The sequence below is a fragment of the Manihot esculenta genome, chromosome 6 (genome assembly GCF_001659605.2).
Source record: "Manihot esculenta cultivar AM560-2 chromosome 6, M.esculenta_v8, whole genome shotgun sequence".
NCBI classification, from domain to species: Eukaryota; Viridiplantae; Streptophyta; class Magnoliopsida; order Malpighiales; family Euphorbiaceae; genus Manihot; species Manihot esculenta.
Window position 1 is genome coordinate 28,883,111 of NC_035166.2, and position 21,453 is coordinate 28,904,563.

The 21,453-nt window shown below is 34.8% G+C and overlaps 2 protein-coding genes across 3 annotated transcripts; one reads left to right on the forward strand and one right to left on the reverse strand.

The window, feature by feature from the left end:
- The first annotated feature begins 8,810 nt into the window (after positions 1-8,810).
- On the forward strand, positions 8,811-19,388 carry LOC110617767 (disease resistance protein RPV1). Of its 2 annotated transcripts, XM_021760760.2 has the most exons (6): positions 8,811-9,394; positions 9,579-10,674; positions 16,434-16,484; positions 16,605-16,760; positions 16,845-18,377; positions 18,478-19,388. In XM_021760760.2, exons 1-6 carry the CDS (start codon positions 8,925-8,927, stop codon positions 19,183-19,185), a joined length of 4,014 nt encoding a protein of 1,337 aa, XP_021616452.1. In that variant the 5' UTR covers positions 8,811-8,924; the 3' UTR covers positions 19,186-19,388. The 2 variants fall into 2 exon arrangements, with proteins under 2 accessions (XP_021616452.1, XP_021616451.1); XM_021760759.2 differs by having other exon boundaries at positions 16,434-16,760.
- Positions 19,389-19,706: 318 nt separating this feature from the next.
- On the reverse strand, positions 19,707-20,600 carry LOC110617969. The gene has a single exon (XM_021760962.1). The coding sequence runs from the start codon at positions 20,598-20,600 to the stop codon at positions 19,707-19,709; it is 894 nt and encodes a 297-aa protein (XP_021616654.1).
- Positions 20,601-21,453: the final 853 nt, after the last annotated feature.

A 21,453-nucleotide genomic window follows, 5' to 3' on the forward strand; every position in this document is an offset into this window, starting at 1 on the left:
ATTGGGAATTCAATATAGGTTTTTTAATGAAAAAATTAGATGGATTCATTATATATATATTTTCAGTATATTTATCTAATATAAGTTTTTTTTTTTTGAAATCATATCTAATATAAGTTAAATATTAAAAAATGGATAAGCTGAAAAAAAAGATTAGAATACTGCCATCTAAAATTTAATGAAACTGGAAAAATGCAATAGAGAAATGAAAAGGTCAAAAAGAGAAAGGGTACAGTAGTAATTTGAATGAAATAGAATCCCCAAATAGTAAGGACAAAAAATCCAAATGAAAATGGCATGATGGCTGTGAATAAAATCCAAGAGAGGACCAAACAGGCATAAAAGTAAAAAAGCGAAGGGCAAAAGAGGAAAAATAAAAAATTGCAGAGGGTTTTTTGATAGTATTTGGGATACTCTAATTAATTTCAGAGACAGCTGCATCCTCCTCGAGAAGCAATACTATAAAATAAAGCGATGAAACGGCGACGGTAGCTGCGTATCTCCCTCCGTACTTGCCAGCTGTGTCCCCGCAAGCTCCAGCTGTGCTCACAAATAACGCTACCATCCTCCCTCTGCCTCTGCATCTGCATCTGCCATGCCAAATTGTCAATATATATTTTTTTAATTATAAAAATTCTAAAAATTTTGAAAGTTTCATGGTAAGTAGTAGATCTATTGTTTCACTGGACGGTTAAAAATTTAAATTTATTGTGTATTATTTTAATGCAAATAATCTTTTTTTAATATTTAATACAGACAGGAATTATATGTACAGCTGGGATCTCTCAACTGCTAAATTATAGTATTTGGATTTTTTAATTGGAAACTAGAATGATGGAAATAAAATATTGAGAATCCATGATCAGTGATTTATTTTTTTCATTTTAATATTTGAGGTTAATTCATGTTTAATTATTTAAAAAACAGTTTATATATCTAAATGTTAAAGAAATTTATTTTTTTTGTCCATTTATAGTTTGATGTTTAATAATTTTTAAATAAAATATACATTTTTTATATTTGTAATATTATTATCATATTATTTTTATTTTATTTTACAGTTGTGGTGTTCACGAGCATTTGTAACAAAGAAACGAGCATTATTAAGAAACTATGATCTTGTGATTCGTGATTAATCTGGGCCGTACAGTTTACGAAGTCAGTTCAGTGAATGATCCCAACCGTACTTTTCAGTAAGCCGTGTATGAGAGTTGACTCGCTTAGCTTGCGCTTACTCATGCGGGCACTGCTTTCCTTCGATATTGAGCACGTGCCTTATGACAAAACTGCCTTGGACCTTGTTCCGGTCCCTGCGGGGTCCATAAAATTTTGGACTTTTTGGGAAATTACCTGTAAATATACATTAATTATTAGCATACTTACAAAAAAAATGTCATTATGTCGTGGAATAGTATTTTAATAGCAAAAGTTAATTTATAGCAATTAAATTTAAATTTTGTTAAAAATTTAAATTTAAATTAATTTTAGTGATTTCTAAAATGTATATTTTTTAATAGCATAACAGCGAGAGTAAATTAACGATAAATCTGTTATCAGTTGTGTCAAGCATTATGGGACAGTTAAGCAATTGCAATAATCGAAATTTGAAAATCTAATCACTTATTAATATATTATATTACGCATGTGCCTTTTCTAATGATAAAATAATTTGACTTGCTTTTGACCTATCAACGCATACTCACATGGTAGCAATTCAATTTTCAATTTGAATTTTATAATAAATTAGTCCAATTAAATTTAATTAATCCTTCAAGTACAGTGTTCAAATGTGTGCACATGCCAGGCCTCTTACTCTTTTTTTGTTAAAAAGAATTCTCAAAGGCAGATTTAATAATCTCGGTTTAGTTTAAGAAATTAATTAGTCTTAGGATTACATGTATTGATTTGAAGATGTGGACGCACTAAAGTAAAGTTGGGTATATGTGGCTTTTGTAATCTTTTTGTAAAGAATTGAAACCGCCCACTCAATTCAATGATGCCATTTCAAGATATGATCAACCAATTGCCTTCTCCCTCATTATTACCTTTTTGACACCTTCTCAATTCTCTTCTTATATTTATCTTATTTTCAATAAATATATAATTTTATCTCTCTATTTGTCTGTTTTAAAATTTTTAATGAGAAAATAAAGTAAGAGAATATTATTATATTTTTATTATACCCATTAATTACATTTCCATATTTAAAAAAAAAAATCGGAAATATAGGAGGGGAATTTTAGGTGGGACAAGAAACTTAGTGAGGAATGATGATAAGAAATGGGTATAATTAAAAAAGGGATACATGATTGAGAAACATGGTAAGCACATAGACAAAGTTGAGAAACGAAAGAAGCTGCCGACCAAAAAGTGGAAAAAATGAATCAATGGTCGTCAATATCTGTGGAGATATTAATGTCCTATGGGCTATGTAAATTAAAATTCTAGATGTTTCCATCAATTTTTAGATGCATGTCCCTTTCATCCTCCCTTCATTTCTAACTTCAATCAATTTATTTTTTTAACTACTTGAATTTTCTATATTTTTAAAATACAATAGAATATTATTACTCGAATTATGTAATTAGAACTAATTGGAATTAGGATTTACACGTAAGCAAAGTATAAATTAAGGTGGATTTGACGTAAGCATGAAATGTCATTGCATTCATCACCTCTTTGCTTCCCGTTGCCTTATTCGACAATTCATTGCGTGCAAGAAAACAGATTTCACTCACTTTTGATTTGAATTTACCAACTCACTTTGCTTCCACCACCTTTTGTGCGATCATGTCTGCCTCGGGATGCCATTGCAAAAGCTATCAATCCATTGAATGCGAGACCAATTTTACCATTTTTATTTTATGTTTTTTAAAAATAATAACTTTATTAAAATTAAAATAGTAGTATAACAGCGAAAAGTATTATCAATTTTTAAATATGTATAGTATGTGATATAATTAAAATAAAACTATGTTGATGAATGCTCACGACGGTCATATTAATGTTCGAATCAATAAATTAAATAAAAAGTATATATAATGTAATATTTTTTTATAGGAGGAGAGATCTCAATTAAATTAATCGAGGCAAGCAACTCCAATACAATCTGTATTTAGCAGTAAGTCAGCTTCACAGTTGGGATCATCCAACCACACAAGCTCAGCCTCTCCTGCCACTGCTAATCTCGCAAAATGATTCGCAACACTATTAGCTTCTCTGAAAATCTTTTTAACTTTACCTCCCAACTTACTGCAGAAGGCTATCGATATTTCTTAATAAATTAGCAATTCTGAAAGCTCTTTGACCTTGTTTTGAACCAAAGCCACAGTAGCTGCACAATCATATTGTAATTCAATCTTCTTCCACCCTCTTTCTCAAGCCAACCTTAAAATACTATAAATCCCTCACAACTCCACTTCCAAATGATCATATTTACCCAAAGCAAGCGCAAAACGCCAAGCCAGCGACCGAAATGGTCCCTGAAGACACCAGCACAACCTCCACCACGAGAATTTACACTGCCATCTGTATTACAGTTACCCATCCTAAGCCACCTGTGTTGCCAAGCAATGAAAGATAAATACTTCAACCCATCCTCGTGCAGCTAGTCTTCTGCCATGCCACTCTGAACCGTTCCAACGAGATCTCAGAGTGGTGAGAATCACGATCAAAGACAAAGGAATTTCACCACTTCCATAGCCATCATAGACCGGAGCAAACACAATATCCCAAGAAAACACCATTGATCTGAGCATCAATACTCTGTAAATTAGAGGCCAACCACCTAAACACATCATTTGGTACGAAAGAAAATTATTCTCAATCTGTTCAGCACCAAGCTGATTCCACAATCGCATTGCCAAAGGACAATCTCTTAAAGCATGGAAGACCGTTTCCGGTGCAGAAGAGCATAAGCCACAACCATCAAAATTAGTGAAAACCTCTCTTCTTCCTCTCTACGTTACACATGATTTTTCCATGAGCAACCTCCCACATAAACATTCTAACCCGCTGTGTTCCTCTAGCCTTCCAGATCCATTTCAAATCCGCTGATGGTCTTCCCCATTAGAATTTAAAAGAACTTCATATCCTAATTTAACAGAATACCTACTCGATGATGTTTATGCTCCAAACCACGCCATCAGCATCCTCAACACCATTAGATAGAGTTAACAGTTGCAAGAAGCTCAAAATATTTTAGGGAAAAACTTCCATCAAGACATCCCAATTCCATCCTACACCCTCAATCCAGTAGTTGCGAATCTTGTCTGATAGACTCAAATGGGGAAGCAGACACCAAAGCGAACTCAATTAAAGTCCTATAGACAGCCATGAATCTGTCCAAAAGAGTATCTCATTCCAGAAACCACATTGTGACTGATTCCTTTACGAAAAAAGCTCCAAACCAAAACACACTGCCCTCCAATTCATAGATGCTCCACTTTCATCTTCATATCCCATGAAGCTCTACAGCAGCATATTTCTTAACAATATTTAGCCCAAAGATCATCACAACTATGCAAAGCTCACCATGCCAGCTTGCCCACAAGCGCCTGGTTCATGTGTCTCATACAACATATACCCAGTCCACCCATATGTTTAGGCTCAGTCACCGTCGCCCAATTGACCAGGTGCAACTTCTTATCACTTATAATTTCCATGCCATAAAAAGTCTCTACATATCTTTCCATTTCTTTGCAAAACTGAAACAGGAAGGACTGTAGTCTGCATTAAGAACACCGGAATTGCATTAAGAACTGAGCTAATCATAGTGACCCTCCCTGCTTTAGAAAGTATAGAGGCCTTCCAGTCAGACAATCTATGTTTTCATCTTGTCAATAATCTCCCGAAATGAAGTTGGACCCACTCTCCCATGAAATGAAGGCATCCCTAGATGGCTGCCAAGACTATCAGTTCTAGCCATCCCTGCCATATTTACTTAAACTTTCAGCCAAAATCTGAAATAATATTTGGAGAGAAAATATGGAGGACTTGCTGAAATTTATTCGATGCCCATACACAAGCGAAAAAATCATTTAAAAATCTTCAAGATACAACCCATATGCTCAACCGAGGCTTCAGCGAAGAGAACCATATCATCGGCAAACATCAAATGAGATATAGCTGGTCCTCCTCTACATATAGGTATAGGCTTCCATAACCCCTCATTGACCGACGCAACAATCATATTATTCAATTGCTCAATACATAAAACAAAAAGATAAGGGACATAGCATCACCTTGCCGAACCCCTCGGGAAGGCCTGAACCCTTTCTAATTTTTTACCATCCCATAGTAATTTCAACGTAGCCGAGCTGACACACTTCATAATAATATTATTGATCCAAGCATTTGAAAAACCCAAATATTGGATAACACTAATTCAAGAAAGTCCCAATTAAGTCTATTGTAGGCTTTTCCAAGTCGATCTTCAAAGCCATATAACCCTTAACCACTTAGCCTTATTCATCGAGTGGAGCACCTCTTGAATATATAACAATATTATCCACAATTTGCCTTACTGGCACAAAACTGCTTTGTTCCGGCCAATCAAGAATAGCATAAACATACTTTAACCGATTAACCATAGTCTTTGTAATAATTTTGTATAAAACGTTACAAAGTCTAATTGGTCTAAATTGAGCAATATGGGTCGGATTCTCAACCTTCAGAATCAAAGTGATTAAAGTAGAATTTAGCCCAACAGGCAAGGATTACCATACAAAACACCCAAAACAAGTCACACACAGCATTACTAAAACACTCCAAGCACGTTGGAAAAGCCTGCTGTGAAACCATCCTCACTAGCAGTTTTAAAAGGTGCCGTCTGAAATAAAAGCTCGAACTACTTCCTCTTTTCTGATACTGTTTATCAAGGTCAGCACGAAACTCCTCAGGGATTCGACGACAGCAATGCCTTCAAGATTAGACAAACACATAAGTCGAATCTTAGTGAACAAGCCCTTATAAAACTGAACAACCAATTTTCTAACGAAGCCTCATCAGTCACCCACTGCCCATTAAAGTCTTGAAGCACCGAAATTAATTTTCTCTTCTTTTTAACTTTTAGCAGCCAGATGTAAATTTAGTGTTTCGCTCATCAGAGACAATCCATTCTTCCTTTGATCGTTGGAACCAGTAGAGCTTCCTGTTTTAAAACCTCCTCCATCTTCTGACGTAAAAAGAAAGTCCAGCTTGACTAAATTAGGAGAGTACCCGTTCAAAGCAAGAGCACGCTTGTACCCCTTCAATTCTCCTCAAAAGCTGACGTTTCTTAGCAAAAATATTTCTAAATTCCTCTCTATTCTATTTCATTAATCCTTGTTGTAGACTCTCAATATTGCTCCACAGCTCATTAGGAATGATTCCAAATAGAACAAACAGAATCAACAAAATCAAGATGAGCAAACCAAGCCGCTTGGTAACGGAATAAATTACCATTTGGCAAAGGTTGCTCTCCAAAAAGATAAAAATAATAGCAATGATCCGAATGGAAATTAGGAGGATGAACAATCCTAGCCTCAGCAAATCTCCACCGCCAAGCCGTTGTGCATACTCCTCTATCCAATCTAGCCATCTTAATACCATCTCTCCCATCACTCCTACTCCAAGTAAAAGGCACCCCTTCATACCCCATGTCCACCAAAGCAGTATCAAAAAGCCAATCCTGAAACTTTCTAGAACCACTGGTATTATAAATATGATACCCATATTGTTCCTTCATATTTGTGTAAGAATTATATCACAATAGCATATCTTATTCATCGACTTTTATACTGTTAGAAAATATAATTAGATATCGTATTTCCTGAAAATCTGATCAGTGTCCACTAATGAATAGAAAATTCCGCAATTATAAATATAATATAAATGTGTTGGATTGCATTTTCTATATTAACTTTCTATAAGAATTTTACTCTGTAGGTTAAGAGAGCGAATATCAATAAAAACTAAAATCTAAAACGTTCATGGAATCGAATATTATTTCATCGGCCATGTGATCTTGTATTCAAATGTCATACATTTAAATGATTATTATGTGTATTAACATCTTTTATGTAAATATATATCTCGTCAAATCAACTATTTTATTGATATAGTAGCTAAATTAAGTATGGCATTAGGTGGCTCTACAATTTATATGATTCAATTTATTTATTGTAATGTAACTATTTTTTGTTGCAGTTTGCCAATATGTCAGCAATACTTTATTATAAGTGTGATTATTTATTCGGTGTAATTCTAAAATTAAATTGAATGTAATAAATTAAAAATTAAATTAAATTAAATTAAAAAAATTATTTTAATTCGATTTGATTCATTTAAATATATTTTTTAATAATTTTTTATTTTATATCTTATTTTAAATATTTTAAATTTCAAATAAAGTATTTTAATTTTAATTTTTGTTATTAATATAATCATTAAATAATATGAAAAAATGAATTTTAAATTGAAAAAAATTTAAAAACTTCAAAGTTCATAAATTAATTCATCAATTTATCAAATTTATTTATTAAATTAAATCGAATCAAAATAATTTAAATTTTTAAATTAAAATCCAATTAAAATAAAAAATTTTAAAATTTAAATTATTCAGTTGATGGGTTATTTTTATTTAAATTAAAGACTGCTTACTCTTAGTGTATTACATTTATAATTATTTAATTTTTAGTTGAAAATCCTTTAAAAATGAGGAATATTGTATCGTATTTCAAACTGAAGCCGGGAAGAGGAGAGATCAAGGCAATTGGCCATTAATTTATGATATGCATCGGCGCGTACGTTCCCAGCAAGAAGTCGCTGTCGACGCACGTTCCTTAAATAACATCTCGTGTCGGTATAAAGTGTAGTGTCCACTACACAGCTAGATGGGACCACCTTGAGTTTAGAGTTGACACGTGTTAGAATCCCCATTTTGACAGCTCACCGCCTATTTGATTGTGGGACCACAACAGAAGCACAGTCTCTAGTCTACTCTTTTTGTTTCCCAAATTGCCCCTCATAGGACTGCGTGAAACTTTCCCTCTAGACCCCGGTTTGGATTTGGCTTGGTTTGTGTGAATGACCCCAAAATAAAAAATAAAAGAAAGTGAAAGAGATGGGCGCCTCAAATCTAAATTCTCATCTCCAATTCTCCACGCACAGTTCCACTCCAAAATAAATAAATAAATAAAAATAAAAAAAAGCATAAACCTGTCCATATCGTCGCTGTCACTGGAACAAAGCCCATGAATCCATATGATTAATGAAGCAAAAGGCCCAAAACTATTTCAACTTGGACAACTTCAGCAATAAACATTAACCTCGTAATACAAATAAAAATTAAAGAAAAAAGAAAATTATAATAAATTTACAATTGTACCTTATATATTTTACAAAATAAACATTTCTAAGAAATTTTACAGGAATTTAAAGAAAAAAAAACTTATTAAACAAGCAAATTTTTACAATTTTCATAAATTTAAAAGTGTTATTTACTTCAAATAGAATATTTTAAAAAATAACTTAATTGAATAAAAAATAATTTACTTTAGCCATTATATAAAAAAGAGCTTAATTTATTAAAAAAAATCAATTAAATTTTTTATAAATTTAAAAAATTTTAATTCCAATAAATAAAGGCAGAAAAATTAAGTTAACTCCTACGAAATCCTAATTATGATACTCAACATTCTAAATATATTTTAATAATTAAGATAAAAAAAACCCCATTAGTTACCGTTCCTGTTTCGGCCAAAACAATTTATCGTTCCGGTTGTGCAGGAATTCTTGACTTTTCTGTGTCAGAACCTCGTTCCCATGATTTGACTTCGCCATTATTGAAGGAAAAAAAAAAAAAGCAGCTCTACTTTTTCTATTATTTTAGCATCTAATTTTCTTCGTCCTTTGGGAAGTCTGTGACCTCGCAATGAACGGACATGGCTTCCACCGTTGAAAAATCCTCTGCTCCTCCTTCGAATTATTACCATGTCTTCTTCAGCTCCAGGTCAGACGATACACGCAAACCCTTTATTGCTCTTCTCTATAAAGAGTTGGAACGCAAAGGATTTCTGTGCTTCAAAGATAATCAGAAGCTTGGGAGAGAGAAATCAACTCAGGCTATCGAATCTTCAAGATTTGCAGTCGTTGTTATCACTGAAAGCTATGCTTCTTCCAGTTTGTGCTTAGATGAGCTTGTAAAAATTATTCAATGGAAGGAAACAAGGGGACTCTCTGTTCTTCCCATTTTCTATAATGTGGATCCTTTGGAGGTTAAAGAGCAAACAGGTTGGTTTGCACAAGTTTTCGAACGGCATGAGAATGATTCTTCCGTGCTGGAGAAGCTGCAGAGCTGGAGGGAAGCTCTAATCAAATTGGCCTTCATTGATGGCTGGAATTCTCGGGACTGGTAATCTATTAGGTTCTCTCAATGCTTATTCTAATAATTTTATTAGTCTGTAAACAATCCCTACCTATTTATAGATCGTGATGTGTTAGAAAATAAATATACTAGAGTTACTGATATCAATATCAAATTGAGTTGCTTTCGTTCTTGTTGATCAAATTGATATTTTGTTTGTCATATTTGCTAGGGTTGATGATCACAAGCTAACTGAGGAAGTTGCCAAAGTCATTTTAAAGGAATGGATTCTTCATATGCCGTCAAGTGATTTTAATGGCTTAGTTGGAATTGATTCACGAGTTGAGCAAATTCAGTCATTATTGAACATGGGTTCTGAAGATGTTCTCTTTGTAGGACTTTGGGGAATGGGTGGTATTGGAAAAACAACCACTGCAAGAGCCTTGTTTAATCAAATCTCCAACCATTTTGAAGCTGCTCATTTTGTTGCAAATGTTAGGGAAGAATCTGAAAAACGTACAATAATTCGTTTACGAGATGAAATTCTCTCAAAAGTTTTAGAGGAGAAAAATCTAAATATAGGGATGCGAAGTGTGTTACCCAGGTTCATCTTGAATAGACTCCGCCGAAAGAAGATTCTCTTTGTTCTTGATGATGTTAGTAATGTAGAGCAATTGACAACTTTAGCCGGAGATCACACTTGGTTTGGTTCAGGAAGTAGAATAATTATAACAAGCAGAGACAAACAAGTGCTTATAAATAAAGCTGACAAAATACATGAGGTTAAGGGGTTGAATTACCATGAAGCTCTTCAATTACTTAGTCTGAAATCCTTCAAACAGAATCATCCTGTAGAAGATTATGTGGTGTTGTCACAAAGGGTTGTCAGTTACACTAAAGGTGTTCCTTTAGCTCTTAATGTGTTGGGTTCCTTGTTGTACAACAAGCAAATAGAGGAATGGAAAAGTATATTAGAAAAATTAGAAGAATCTCCCAATTTAGAAATTCAGAAGGTGTTGAAAATAAGTTATGACGAGTTAGAATGGGTAGATAAGGATATATTTCTTGACATTGCTTGTTTCTTTAAAGGAGATGATGTAGATTGTGTGATGGCTATACTAGATGGTTGTGATTTTTTTCCAAGCATTGGAATAAGCCGTCTCATTGATAAGAGTCTCATAGCAATTGTAGACAACAAGTTAGATATGCATGATTTGTTACAAGAAATGGGCCAGGATATTGTTTGGCAAGAATCAAGCAAAAACCCCGTCAAATGTAGCAGATTATGGACTCCTGAGAATATCTATCCTATATTGACGAGGAATGAGGTGAGAGCTGAAATAACTTAATTTCTTATTCATGTGAGAAAATTAGGAAACTAGCATCTTCAATAAAAGGTTACATGTCTATGAAACATCTAGCATCTTCAAGAAAAAGGTTTACATATCTATGAAGCATTTAGTCTTGGACAATGTCATTTAGGATAAAGATTTAGGTGTAAGGTAAGTTCTGATACAATATATTTGTTAGTATACAGTATTCTAGTGTATTAAAGAATATTCTAGTAGGTTCTAGTATATTTGATTAGTAGTCTATAGATCCTAGACACTCTATGAATAGGTATCCCGTATACTGTAGACTTACTTCAATATAGAGTACAAAATATAGATAAGATATTTTCATTAAATCAAGATGGTATTAGAGCCATTTACCTAGCTTTTTCTCTTCACCCTCCCGAAATATTTCCTCACAATGAGAAATGGCAGAGTGTAGCTCTGCTAGGTCGCAAAGCCATTCGGTTCCGGCGATCTCCAAAACAATTGTCAACGATACCTTGATGCTACAAAATTCAGATAATTCGGCGATGGTTCTCATCTCTGTTCAATTAAACAGAATCAATTACAGACGCTGGAATTGAGCGATGAAAATCACTCTCGGTGCGAAGAACAAACTCGCGTTCTTGGAAGGGAAACTCGCCGTACCTGAGGGCGGATTTGAAGATTACGACAGATGGAGGCGATGCGATTATATGATGACATTGTGGATCCTCAATTCTATTTCAAAGGATATGGTCGGAAGTTTCCTCTATGCCATCACTGCTCGAGAGCTTTGGGTTGAATTAGGAGAACAATACAGTGAAAGCAATGGGCCAATGGTCTATCAAATCAAGCGACAAATAGCGTCGATCTCCCAAGATAATCTCTATGTGATGATGTACTATGACAAATTGAAGCAGCTGTGGGACGAATTGGCCAACATTGTGCCGATACCTCTATGCAATTGTGGGTCAGAGAAGCTGGCAACAGAAATCCACAATGCGGATCATCTGATGCAATTTTTGATGGGGCTCAATGATAGTTTTGATCAAGTTCGTAGTCAAATACTGCTACTAGATCCGTTACCGACGGTGAACAAAGCTTTCTCGATGATTCTACGGGTAGAGTCTCAAAAGGAAGTCCAAACCAACCTCACAAAACACCCTCTGCTTTAACCGTCCAATCTCAAGACAACAGGCGAGATTATAGGAAGTATGATGTGAGGAAGGGCCACTATAAATACTGCAATTTAGATGGATATACACGAGTTGGATGCTTCAAATTGATCGGCTATCCAGAATAGTTTAAGAACAAGAACAAGCAATTCACCAATCCAAGGGCATTCAAATCGAGACACGCAGCTCACATCTCACACGCTGAAGGTCACAGTGTAGAATTAGTTCTAGAAACACCACTGGTAGGTGTTCAATCGATCGCCACCACCTAATTAAGCAAAATAGATGAAGTTAATACAATGCTCGAACTACTGCGGCAAGAAATGAGTAGGCTAGTCAAAGGTAAAGCGGTTGCTATAATAAATACATTAATTCGCATTCAGCCTAGTCTTACAATCCAACCAATTGTTCTGGTAATAACTTCAGCTCCTGCAATCATAAAATTTCTTCAGTTTTTGTTTGTTGTGTTATGGTATCCGGAATAGAGGCATGGATCATTGATACTAGCGCATCAGATCATGTCACACCATATAAGCATCATATGATATTTATATGTTTTGCATCTGCACCAATAACAGTGCATTTGCCAAATGGCTCTTTCACACAGGTCTCACACACTGGAAATGTTGCTTTGCATACACACATAAAATTAATTGACGTTCTCCTTGTTCCTTATTTTAATATGAATCTTTTGTCTCTGTCTAAATTGCTTAAACATACCAACTTGACAGTATAATTTTATTCATCATGTTGCTTCTTTTAGGACCAAAAAAATAGGTCTATTATAGCTATTGGCCGAATAATCAGTAGATTATACATTTTAGACAATAATAGTTTTTCTATTTCTAATATTCAGTTTTGTGTTGACTCTGTTTATAATAAAGTTGCTTCAAATCTCACTGTAAAAATTGCTGAGTTTCAAAAATGCAATAAAGAAACTACATCTCTTGCAAATTTCATAGTAAAAATTCCTTTCTTTGTTTTTCATGCTAGATTAGAATACTCTTCTTGTCATAAAATATCCCATATACCTGTGCTTAAACAGTTTATTGACACTAATCACACATGTGTCTTATGTCCTCTAGCTAAAATGTCTAGATTGCCCTTTCACAACAATAATACTATCACTGTTAATCCTTTCGACCTTGTGCATATTGATTTATAGGACCATTTTTTATTCAATATGTCATTGATGCTAGATATTTTTAACAATTATTGATGACAAAACTAGAGCAACTTGGACCTATAGGCTTAGGTTTAAAGATCAGACATATTCTGTAGGGGTGTAAACGAACCGAGCCGAGCTTTGAAGAGCTCAAGCTTGGTTCGTTAAAATTTTTTCGAGTTTGAGCCGAATTCAAGCTTTACTCATTTTCGAATTCGAGCTGAATTCAAGCTTTACTTATTTTGAACTCGAGCCGAGTATTAAGAAGCTCAATCTTTGCTCGTTTAGTAAACGAGTTTAGACGAGTTGAGTTTTTATCGAGTTTAGTCTCGAATAGTACGTGAGTAGTGCAATTTATTCACATGTATAATGAGTTTTAGTTTAAAACTAATAAGTTTAAAACTAAAATAATTTTAGTTAAATAAGTATATCTACAAATTAGTTCATAAACTTATAAAGATGAACTTTTAAATATTAGTGATCCAAATATATGCAAGTTTAAGAGTGTAATTAAACTATATAGAGCTGAACTTTAGAAAATTTAAGTTTGGCTTATGAAAGTATATGTAGGGTTTGAGTTTATTTCTTTTATAATAATAATCTCAACTTACTTAATGAGACTGTTCACGAGCTTGCTCATGAACTCAGAAACCAGCCGAGCTCACGAGCTTTAACGAGTTGAATACTATGGAGTTCAAGTTTGGCTCATTTACCAAACGAGCCTAAAAATTAAGCTCAAGCTTGACTTGTTTAGAAATCGAGTCGAGTTTTTATCGAATCGAACCTCAAATAGCTTACGAACGGTTTGATTCATTTACACCCCTAATATTCTGTTTTGACATCCTTCATTCAATATGTCAATACACAATTTGGAGCAAAAATTAAAAATATAAGATCCGCTAATGGAAGGGAATTTTTTAATAAAAAGTGTGCTTTTTTGTTTTCTTCCCACGGCATTGTCCATCAAACTACTTGCCCTTATACACCAACAAAACGACACAGTAGAAATTAAACATAAGCAACTTCTCAACATAGCTAGGGCCACCCAAATCCAAGCTCAATTTCCAAAAACTTATTGGTCTGAGTGTATATTGGCTACTACCTATATCATTAACAAAATACCAGTCAAAGCTTTAGGTTGGTTAACTCCCTTTAAAGCCTTGTTTCATAAACCACTCAATTATGATCACTTAAGAACTATTGGTTGCCTATACTTTGTTGTTAATCACAGTCCTCAAAAAGATGAGTTTGATCCTAGATCTACCAAATGCATTCTCCTTGAATACTCCACTACTCAAAAGGGATATAGATTATAAAACTTAAACACAAAATAAATCTTTGTCAGTAGAGATGTTCTTTTTCATGAATCTGTTTTCCCATTCCGACATCATCCTTCTCAGGGGCTTTCTGTTTTATATCATGTTCTTCCCGTCAGTTTGCCTGATGATGCATCAAGTTCTTTCTCTAATTTTTAGGCTCCAACATAATCTAATTGTGTTTCTCAGTCACATTCATAGGAATAGGTCATTTCTCCTACTCTCCCTTTAAGAAAGAGCACCAGAATTCATAATAAACCATCTTGGATGCAAGATTTTGTTATGAATCATTTATCTACTACTTCTAACTTTGATTTATTTGTTCACTTTACATCTTCATATCACACATAACTTAACACAATTTCTCACATTCATGAACCTTGCACTTACACTCAAGCTTCAAGCGACTCTAATTGGGTCGAAGTCATGCATCATAAGCTTTTAGCTCTTGAAAAGAATGCAATCTGGATACTTACTTACTGATCTTCCAAAAGGTAAAAGGGCCATTGGTTCTAAATGGGTATACAAGGTTAAGACTAAGCCCAATGGGGAGGTTGACAGATATAAAACCCGTTTAGTGGCTAAGGGGTATAGTCAAGTCAAGGGATTAGATTTTAAAGATCGTTTCTCTTCTGTAGCCAAAGTTGTTACCATTCGAACTTTTATTGCATTAGCTACTTCTAAAAACTGGCCTATCTTTCAGTTTGACATTAATAATACATTTTTACATGGTTTCCTGGAAGAAGAAGTATGAAGCCTCCTGCAAGTTATTCTAAAGCTAGTCCAGGATAAGTTTGCTTATTAAAATGGTCACTTTATAGTCTAAGGCAGGCTTCTCGACAATGAAACTTGGAGTTCACGTCCTTCCTCCAGTCCTTGGCCTTTGTTCAATCAATACATCATAATTGTCTTTTCACACAGAATGATAATGGTACATTCACTATTATGCTTATCTATGTAGATGATGTGATCATAACTAGTAATTCTATTTCTGTCATTGATCAGATTAAATGTGCTTTACATTGCAAATTTATTATTAAAGATCTTGGACATTTGAAATATTTTCTTGGTTTAGAAATCACCAAATCTGCTTCTAGTACCCTTATCAGTCAGAGAAAATTTGTCTTTAACGTTTTAGGTGATACCAGCAAGTTACATGCTAAGAATGCCTCTACTCCTCTACCTAAAGGTTTGAATTTTAATCCTTTTACTGATGATTTACTTCCTGAGCCTGATAAATATAGGCGGCTAGTTGGCAGATTGCTATACATTAACATTACTAGGCCTGACATTAGCTTTGCAGTTCATTATCTCAGTTAGTTTATGTCAAGTCCTAGAAAGCCCCATTGGGATGCTGCCTGTCATGTCTTAAGATATCTTAAGACTTATCTAGCTTAGGGATTATATTTTTCTACTACATCCAACTTGTCTAATCTTTCAGCTTATTGTGATGCAGATTGGGCCACTTGTTCCTTTTTTAGGCAATTTGTTATTGGATTTTGTATTTTCCTAGGAGATTCCCTTATTAGCTGGAAGACCCAGAAACAAAAGACAATTTCTAAATCCTCTACCGAAATTGAGTATCGAAGCATGGGGGCTGTCATGTGTGAGCTTTTATGGGTTTCATATATATTAAAAGACTTACGAGTTAATGTGCAATTTCGTGTTTTTTTGCAGTGTGATAACCAAGCAGCTATTAATATAGCTAACAACCCGTTTTTCATAAGAGAACCAAACATCTTGACATTGATTGTCTTCTAGTCAGAGTACAACTCTAAAAAGGTTTTATTGCTCTTGTTCACGTGTCATCAGCTTTTCACCTTGCAGATATGTTCACTAAGCCATTGGTCACTCCACAACACCAATATTTTGTTTCTAAGTTGCATTTGGTTGCTTTGCCCCTTGATCCAACTTGAGGGGATGTTAGTATATAGTATTCTAGTGTGTTAAAGAATATTCTAGTAGGTTAGTAGTCTGTAGGTCCTTAACACTCTATAAATAGGTATCTTGTATACTGTAGACTTACTTCAATATATAGTACAAAATACAGATTAGATATTTTCATTAAATCAAGAATATTCATTGTAATCATTTATTCTTCCTTTCAATTGTTAGGGGACTATTGCTACTGAGGGTATCTTCCTGGACATCTCCGAAATTGAAAAGGTAAACTTAAGTCCTATAGCTTTCTCAAGAATGTGCAATATGAGATTGCTTAAGTTCTATCACAACAGTTCTTTGTCATGGAAAAACCCTACTGGCTTCATATCAAAATCCACTCTGCAGTCATGTGATGGTCTTCAATCTCTTCCTCATAAGCTATCTTATCTCCATTGGCATGGATACCCATGGGAATCTTTGCCATCTAATTTTGCTATGGAGAATCTTGTTCAGCTTGAAATGCCTTTCAGTCAGGTTAAAGAGCTCTGGGATGGAGTTAAGGTATGCTTACTGTAATTTTTTCTTTCAATGCTAGAAATAATTCCATTGATGTTCAAGTTACTGTTCATTCCAATTGTGTTGCAGCATCTTCAAAAGTTAAAACACCTTGATCTTCATGATTGTGAGCATCTGACAACACTCCCAGATCTGTCTTCAGCTTCAAACTTAGAAAGGATAATTCTTGATAATTGTACAAATTTACTTGAGATTCCTTCATCCATTCAATGCCTCCACAAGCTTGTTTCTCTTAGTCTATCCAATTGCAAAGAGATGCAGAGTCTTCCAAGCCTCATTCCTTTGAAATCTCTTCACACTCTTAATCTTTCTAGCTGCTCAAATCTGAAAAAGTTTCCAGAGATCCATGAGGACATAGAAGAGTTATATTTAGATGGGACTGGAGTGGAAGAGTGGCCCTCCTCTGTTCAAGTTCTGGACAAGCTAAAATTCTTATCCCTGGATCATTGTGACGACCTCAAAATTCTGCCTAGCAGTGTTCACCTGAAATCTCTTGATACTCTTGATCTCTCTTGGTGCTGCAGTCTTAAGAATTGTCCAGATATTATAGGGCCTATTATTAAGTCCATAAATTTAGGATACACTGCAATAGAAGAATTGCCATCATCAATTGGGTCTCTCACTTCACTTGTCAAATTGAATTTGAAGGATACAGCAATAAAAGAGTTGCCCTCTTCAATCGGGAACCTCACTTCACTTGTTGAACTGAATATTAAGGAAAGTTCAATAGAACAATTACCATCATCAATTGGATGTCTCTCTTCACTTGTTAAATTGAATATGGCAGTGTCTAGCATAGAAGAACTTCCCTCATCAATTGGAAATCTCTCGTCGCTTGTTGAATTCAATCTTGAGAAAAGTGCATTAACAACATTGCCCTCGTCTGTTGGAGGCCTCACTTCTCTGGTTAAGTTGACGCTGGCAGTTACTGAAATAGAAGAATTGCCCGCATCCATAGGGTGTCTTTCTTCTCTCGTTGAATTAGATTTGAGCCAGTGTCCAAGGCTTGGGAGTCTTCCTAGCAGCATTGGAGAGTTGAAATGCCTTGAAAAGCTTTTTCTCTGTGGCCTTAGAAGGCTTAGGAGTCTCCCGAGCAGCATTTGTGAACTGAAACGACTTCAAGATCTTTATCTCAACCACTGCACAAAACTTAGCAAGTTGCCTTCTTTATCTGGTTTTGGATCCTTAAGAGACCTTGTTCTGAGCAATACTGGAATAATAAAAATCCCTGGCACACTGGGGTACTTATCATCATTGCAGGTTCTACTCCTTAAGGGAAACAATTTTATGAGGATACCTACAAGCATTAAACAACTTTGGGGGCTAGAAGTCCTTGACATATCCTACTGCAAGAGGCTCAAGTCTTTGCCAGAGCTTCCATGCCGAATAAGAGTTCTCCTTGCACATAATTGTAAGTCTCTCAAGACCATATCAAGTCCCCTTATTCAACTTGGAGAGTCGCATGAACAATTGCTAGAAGATGATAAATATGGATTTACATTTGCTAATTGCGTGAACTTGGAGAAGAATGCATGTAACTACATTGTTGAGAACATGGTGCTCCAGATTCAACGTTTGGCTACTGCATTACTGCAATCCACTGTACTTCTCTCTTTTTTCCTTGTTATATCCGTTGTCACTTATTGTATAACCTTTATTTTTTAGTTTCCTCATTTATTTTTTTCTTTTTGTGGACCTGCAGGGATATGAAGATATAATGGTTTCCCCAGTCGTTTGTTTCCCAGGAAATGAAATTCCAGAGTGGTTCAGCTATCAAAGTGCAGGAGCTTCAATAACCACTCTGCTCCCTCCAAATTGGTATAATACCAAGTTGGTGGGTTTCACTTTTTGTGCTGTTATTGAATTGGAGAAGCATCAATACTTGGATGGTTTCACTTTTCAATGTAATTGCCATTTTGAAAACGAAAATGGTGACATCCTAGAATTCTCCTCCAAGGAGACAGGAGAATGGGGCAGCCAGTTTGAGTTCGAGTCAGATCATGTCTTCATTTGGAACACAAGCTGTATTGATATGTTAATAGAGGAAAGGTATGACAGGCTGAGGAGTAACTCTTGTACTGCTACTTTCGAGTTTGAATCTCACATGGAGGACGAATTTAAGGAAGTGTTGCCTGGTGCAAACCATTTCAAGGTGAAAAAATGTGGGTTCAATCCAGTGTATGCTAAAGATGAGGAGGAATGGGATTCAGACATAGATAAACCCATGTCTTCTGATGGTCCAATGCAGATTTGCATGAAGGATGGAGCAAGAACTCCAGATTTTGGGGATCTAGTGATAGAAATTCCTACGGACAAGAAAAGGAGCACTGAAGATTACTGCTCTAACGAGACCAACTGCATTGAAGATGGAAGAGAGGAAATGGAACCGCAGCAAAAGAAATTGAAATAGTTCTTGTAAATTATATCGTTACCATCGTCTTTTGACCATTTTCTCTGCTTAAATAGTCTTGTATCCAGCTTCTTTTGAGGCTGGTTAATGGAAGGATTAAGTGTATACGTAAAAGCTTAGCTTCAAGATAATGTTTAGCCACAATCTATCATATATCTTGTCTATGGTGGTTGCTCCTAATGATAATTGGCTTTGATCCTTAATTGATGTTCAATATTATGAGACCTTTGTTTTGAAGAAATTCAAGATCAAATAAAACGTTGGTCATTGGATAACGTTGAAGCATTTGTCTCAATATAATATCACACCCAAAAAGGAAAAAAGAAAATCTAAATGGCAATAGAAATATAATAATTCATGAAGCAAACTTTTATGTCAGTCCATATAAACAATGTCATAAAATCAACAGCTGATAAAGACAATTTTTTTTCCTTTCTAATAAAAAGTCCCATCAAGACTTAAATCTAAAATCTAAAACTTGAAACTGACATGGACAGATTGAGATTTGCATGGCATAAGTGCTACTGCTGGTGGAGCTTACGCTTCTTAATTTTCAGCTTTCTCATCCTTTCACGCTGCTCCTCTTCCTCTATCAGGCGGAGTTGTGCTTGGTCTTCCTTCCTTGCCAATCTTTCACTTCTTTTCTCTTCCTTATTGATTTGCTCATAGGTGGTCTCCATATTAATATCAGCATCATCGCGACCAACAAACCTTTTGGTGTTAAACATTTTTCTGATTATTCTTAAAGCCATTTCACCCTCATAATGGTCATCCTCATAACTCGATATCTGCTTCCTTTTCTTGTTGGGGTCTTGCGTTGATGCTTGTGATGGATTTTGCTTCACTGCTGGCTTCTTCATCTGAGGTTTTGACGATGCCACAGGTTGTTCTTGCATGATTTTATGCTTACAAGGTTCTCGTAATGGCCTTTTCTGTTCCAAGTTTCGCTCTGCAGGTTTCTTGCTTGTTCCATTGCCAACTTGGAAAGGTTTTAGCCTGATCAGACAATTGCCATAAGAAGCAATCTCTTTCTTTGGAACTGGCGCTTCTCTCTCATCAGATAGCAGGAAGGAGTAATCTCTTGATTCTTTAAGTCTTTGCATTTTGGCCTTTCTATCAATGGTTACCTTAAATTTTTTCGATCCTTTAACAGGAGGAGAGTGATTGTCCTGGGAAATTGAACCGTTTTGTTCCAAGTATTGCAACAACTTCTTGCGTTCCTGAGCTACTCTTCGAGCAATAGCTGGCTGAGATGGGCCAAAAAAGCACCCATAATTCTCATCGTAAGGAAGCCGCACATTTTTCTCTGGAGGTTTGGATAGAGCATACCCAGTTTCCTCATGCATCTTCTTTCTGAAGGTTTCTTTGAGTCTCTGCCTTAATTCCAAATATTGAAGTCCCTCGGTGACTGCCATTGCTGCCTGCAATCTAAATTCTCAAACGAGTAAATTGATTACCTAAGTAGCAAGTTATTGCAAAGAAAGTTTTAGTTTTTATAGGGCCTTAGTTCTCCTTGCTTAATTTGGAGTTGGATTACTAGCTTACCAGCTAGTTTCCCAGTTCCAAGCGGATTAGAATAACGTGTAATTAGCTTATATGTTTTGTAATAATATAAAAGAAGTCCTAAAAAAACACTTCAATCTATACTTTTAAAATTATTGATTATAATATTTATTATTTATCATCGCTCTTTTTCAAATATTAATGGAATTTTAATTTAGTAGTAATATAAAACTAATGAATTTATTTCTCGGAAAACACATATTTCAATTTTGAAGATAAATATATATATCAACCTAAAAGAAATTGTGGGGATACGGTAAATGCCTGTATCTATTTTTTTCTTTTACGGAAAATATGCAGCATAATTACAAGGCCCATGGTCCGCATATTACAAGGCCTGTGGTCCAAAGAGAGCCACATGACGCAACCCATCTAGCCATATGCGAAAGATAGAAGCCCAAGTCCAAAGTAAAATAAATCCTAGGCTAGGCTACCTAGATTTTCCAAACCGAAGAGCTGGAGGGATGTAACATGTACGAAAATCACTCTACCTGATCTCCATTCCAATTAATATTGTTATTATTTGAATTCAATCTAAATCCCTTTAATATTATATATTCATTTAATGACTTAAATAAAAGGAATATAAAAAAAATTTAAACATTTATAATAATTCATATTTATATTCAGCACTCTAAATTTAAAAAAAAAATAAAAATTTTTTCAATTGAACACAATTATAGCTAACCATACTAAATTGGATCC

What these genes read in the sequence shown, in the direction of transcription:
- LOC110617969 (XM_021760962.1), bottom strand. Translation starts at nt 20,600, where the DNA reads ATGGCAGTCACCGAGGGACTTCAATATTTGGAATTAAGGCAGAGACTC.
- LOC110617767 (XM_021760759.2), top strand. Translation starts at nt 8,925, where the DNA reads ATGGCTTCCACCGTTGAAAAATCCTCTGCTCCTCCTTCGAATTATTAC. An exon ending in GGCTGGAATTCTCGGGACTG is followed by an intron (nt 9,395 to 9,578) that starts GTAATCTATTAG and finishes CATATTTGCTAG; the next exon opens with GGTTGATGATCACAAGCTAA. An exon ending in CTATATTGACGAGGAATGAG is followed by an intron (nt 10,675 to 16,433) that starts GTGAGAGCTGAA and finishes TTCAATTGTTAG; the next exon opens with GGGACTATTGCTACTGAGGG.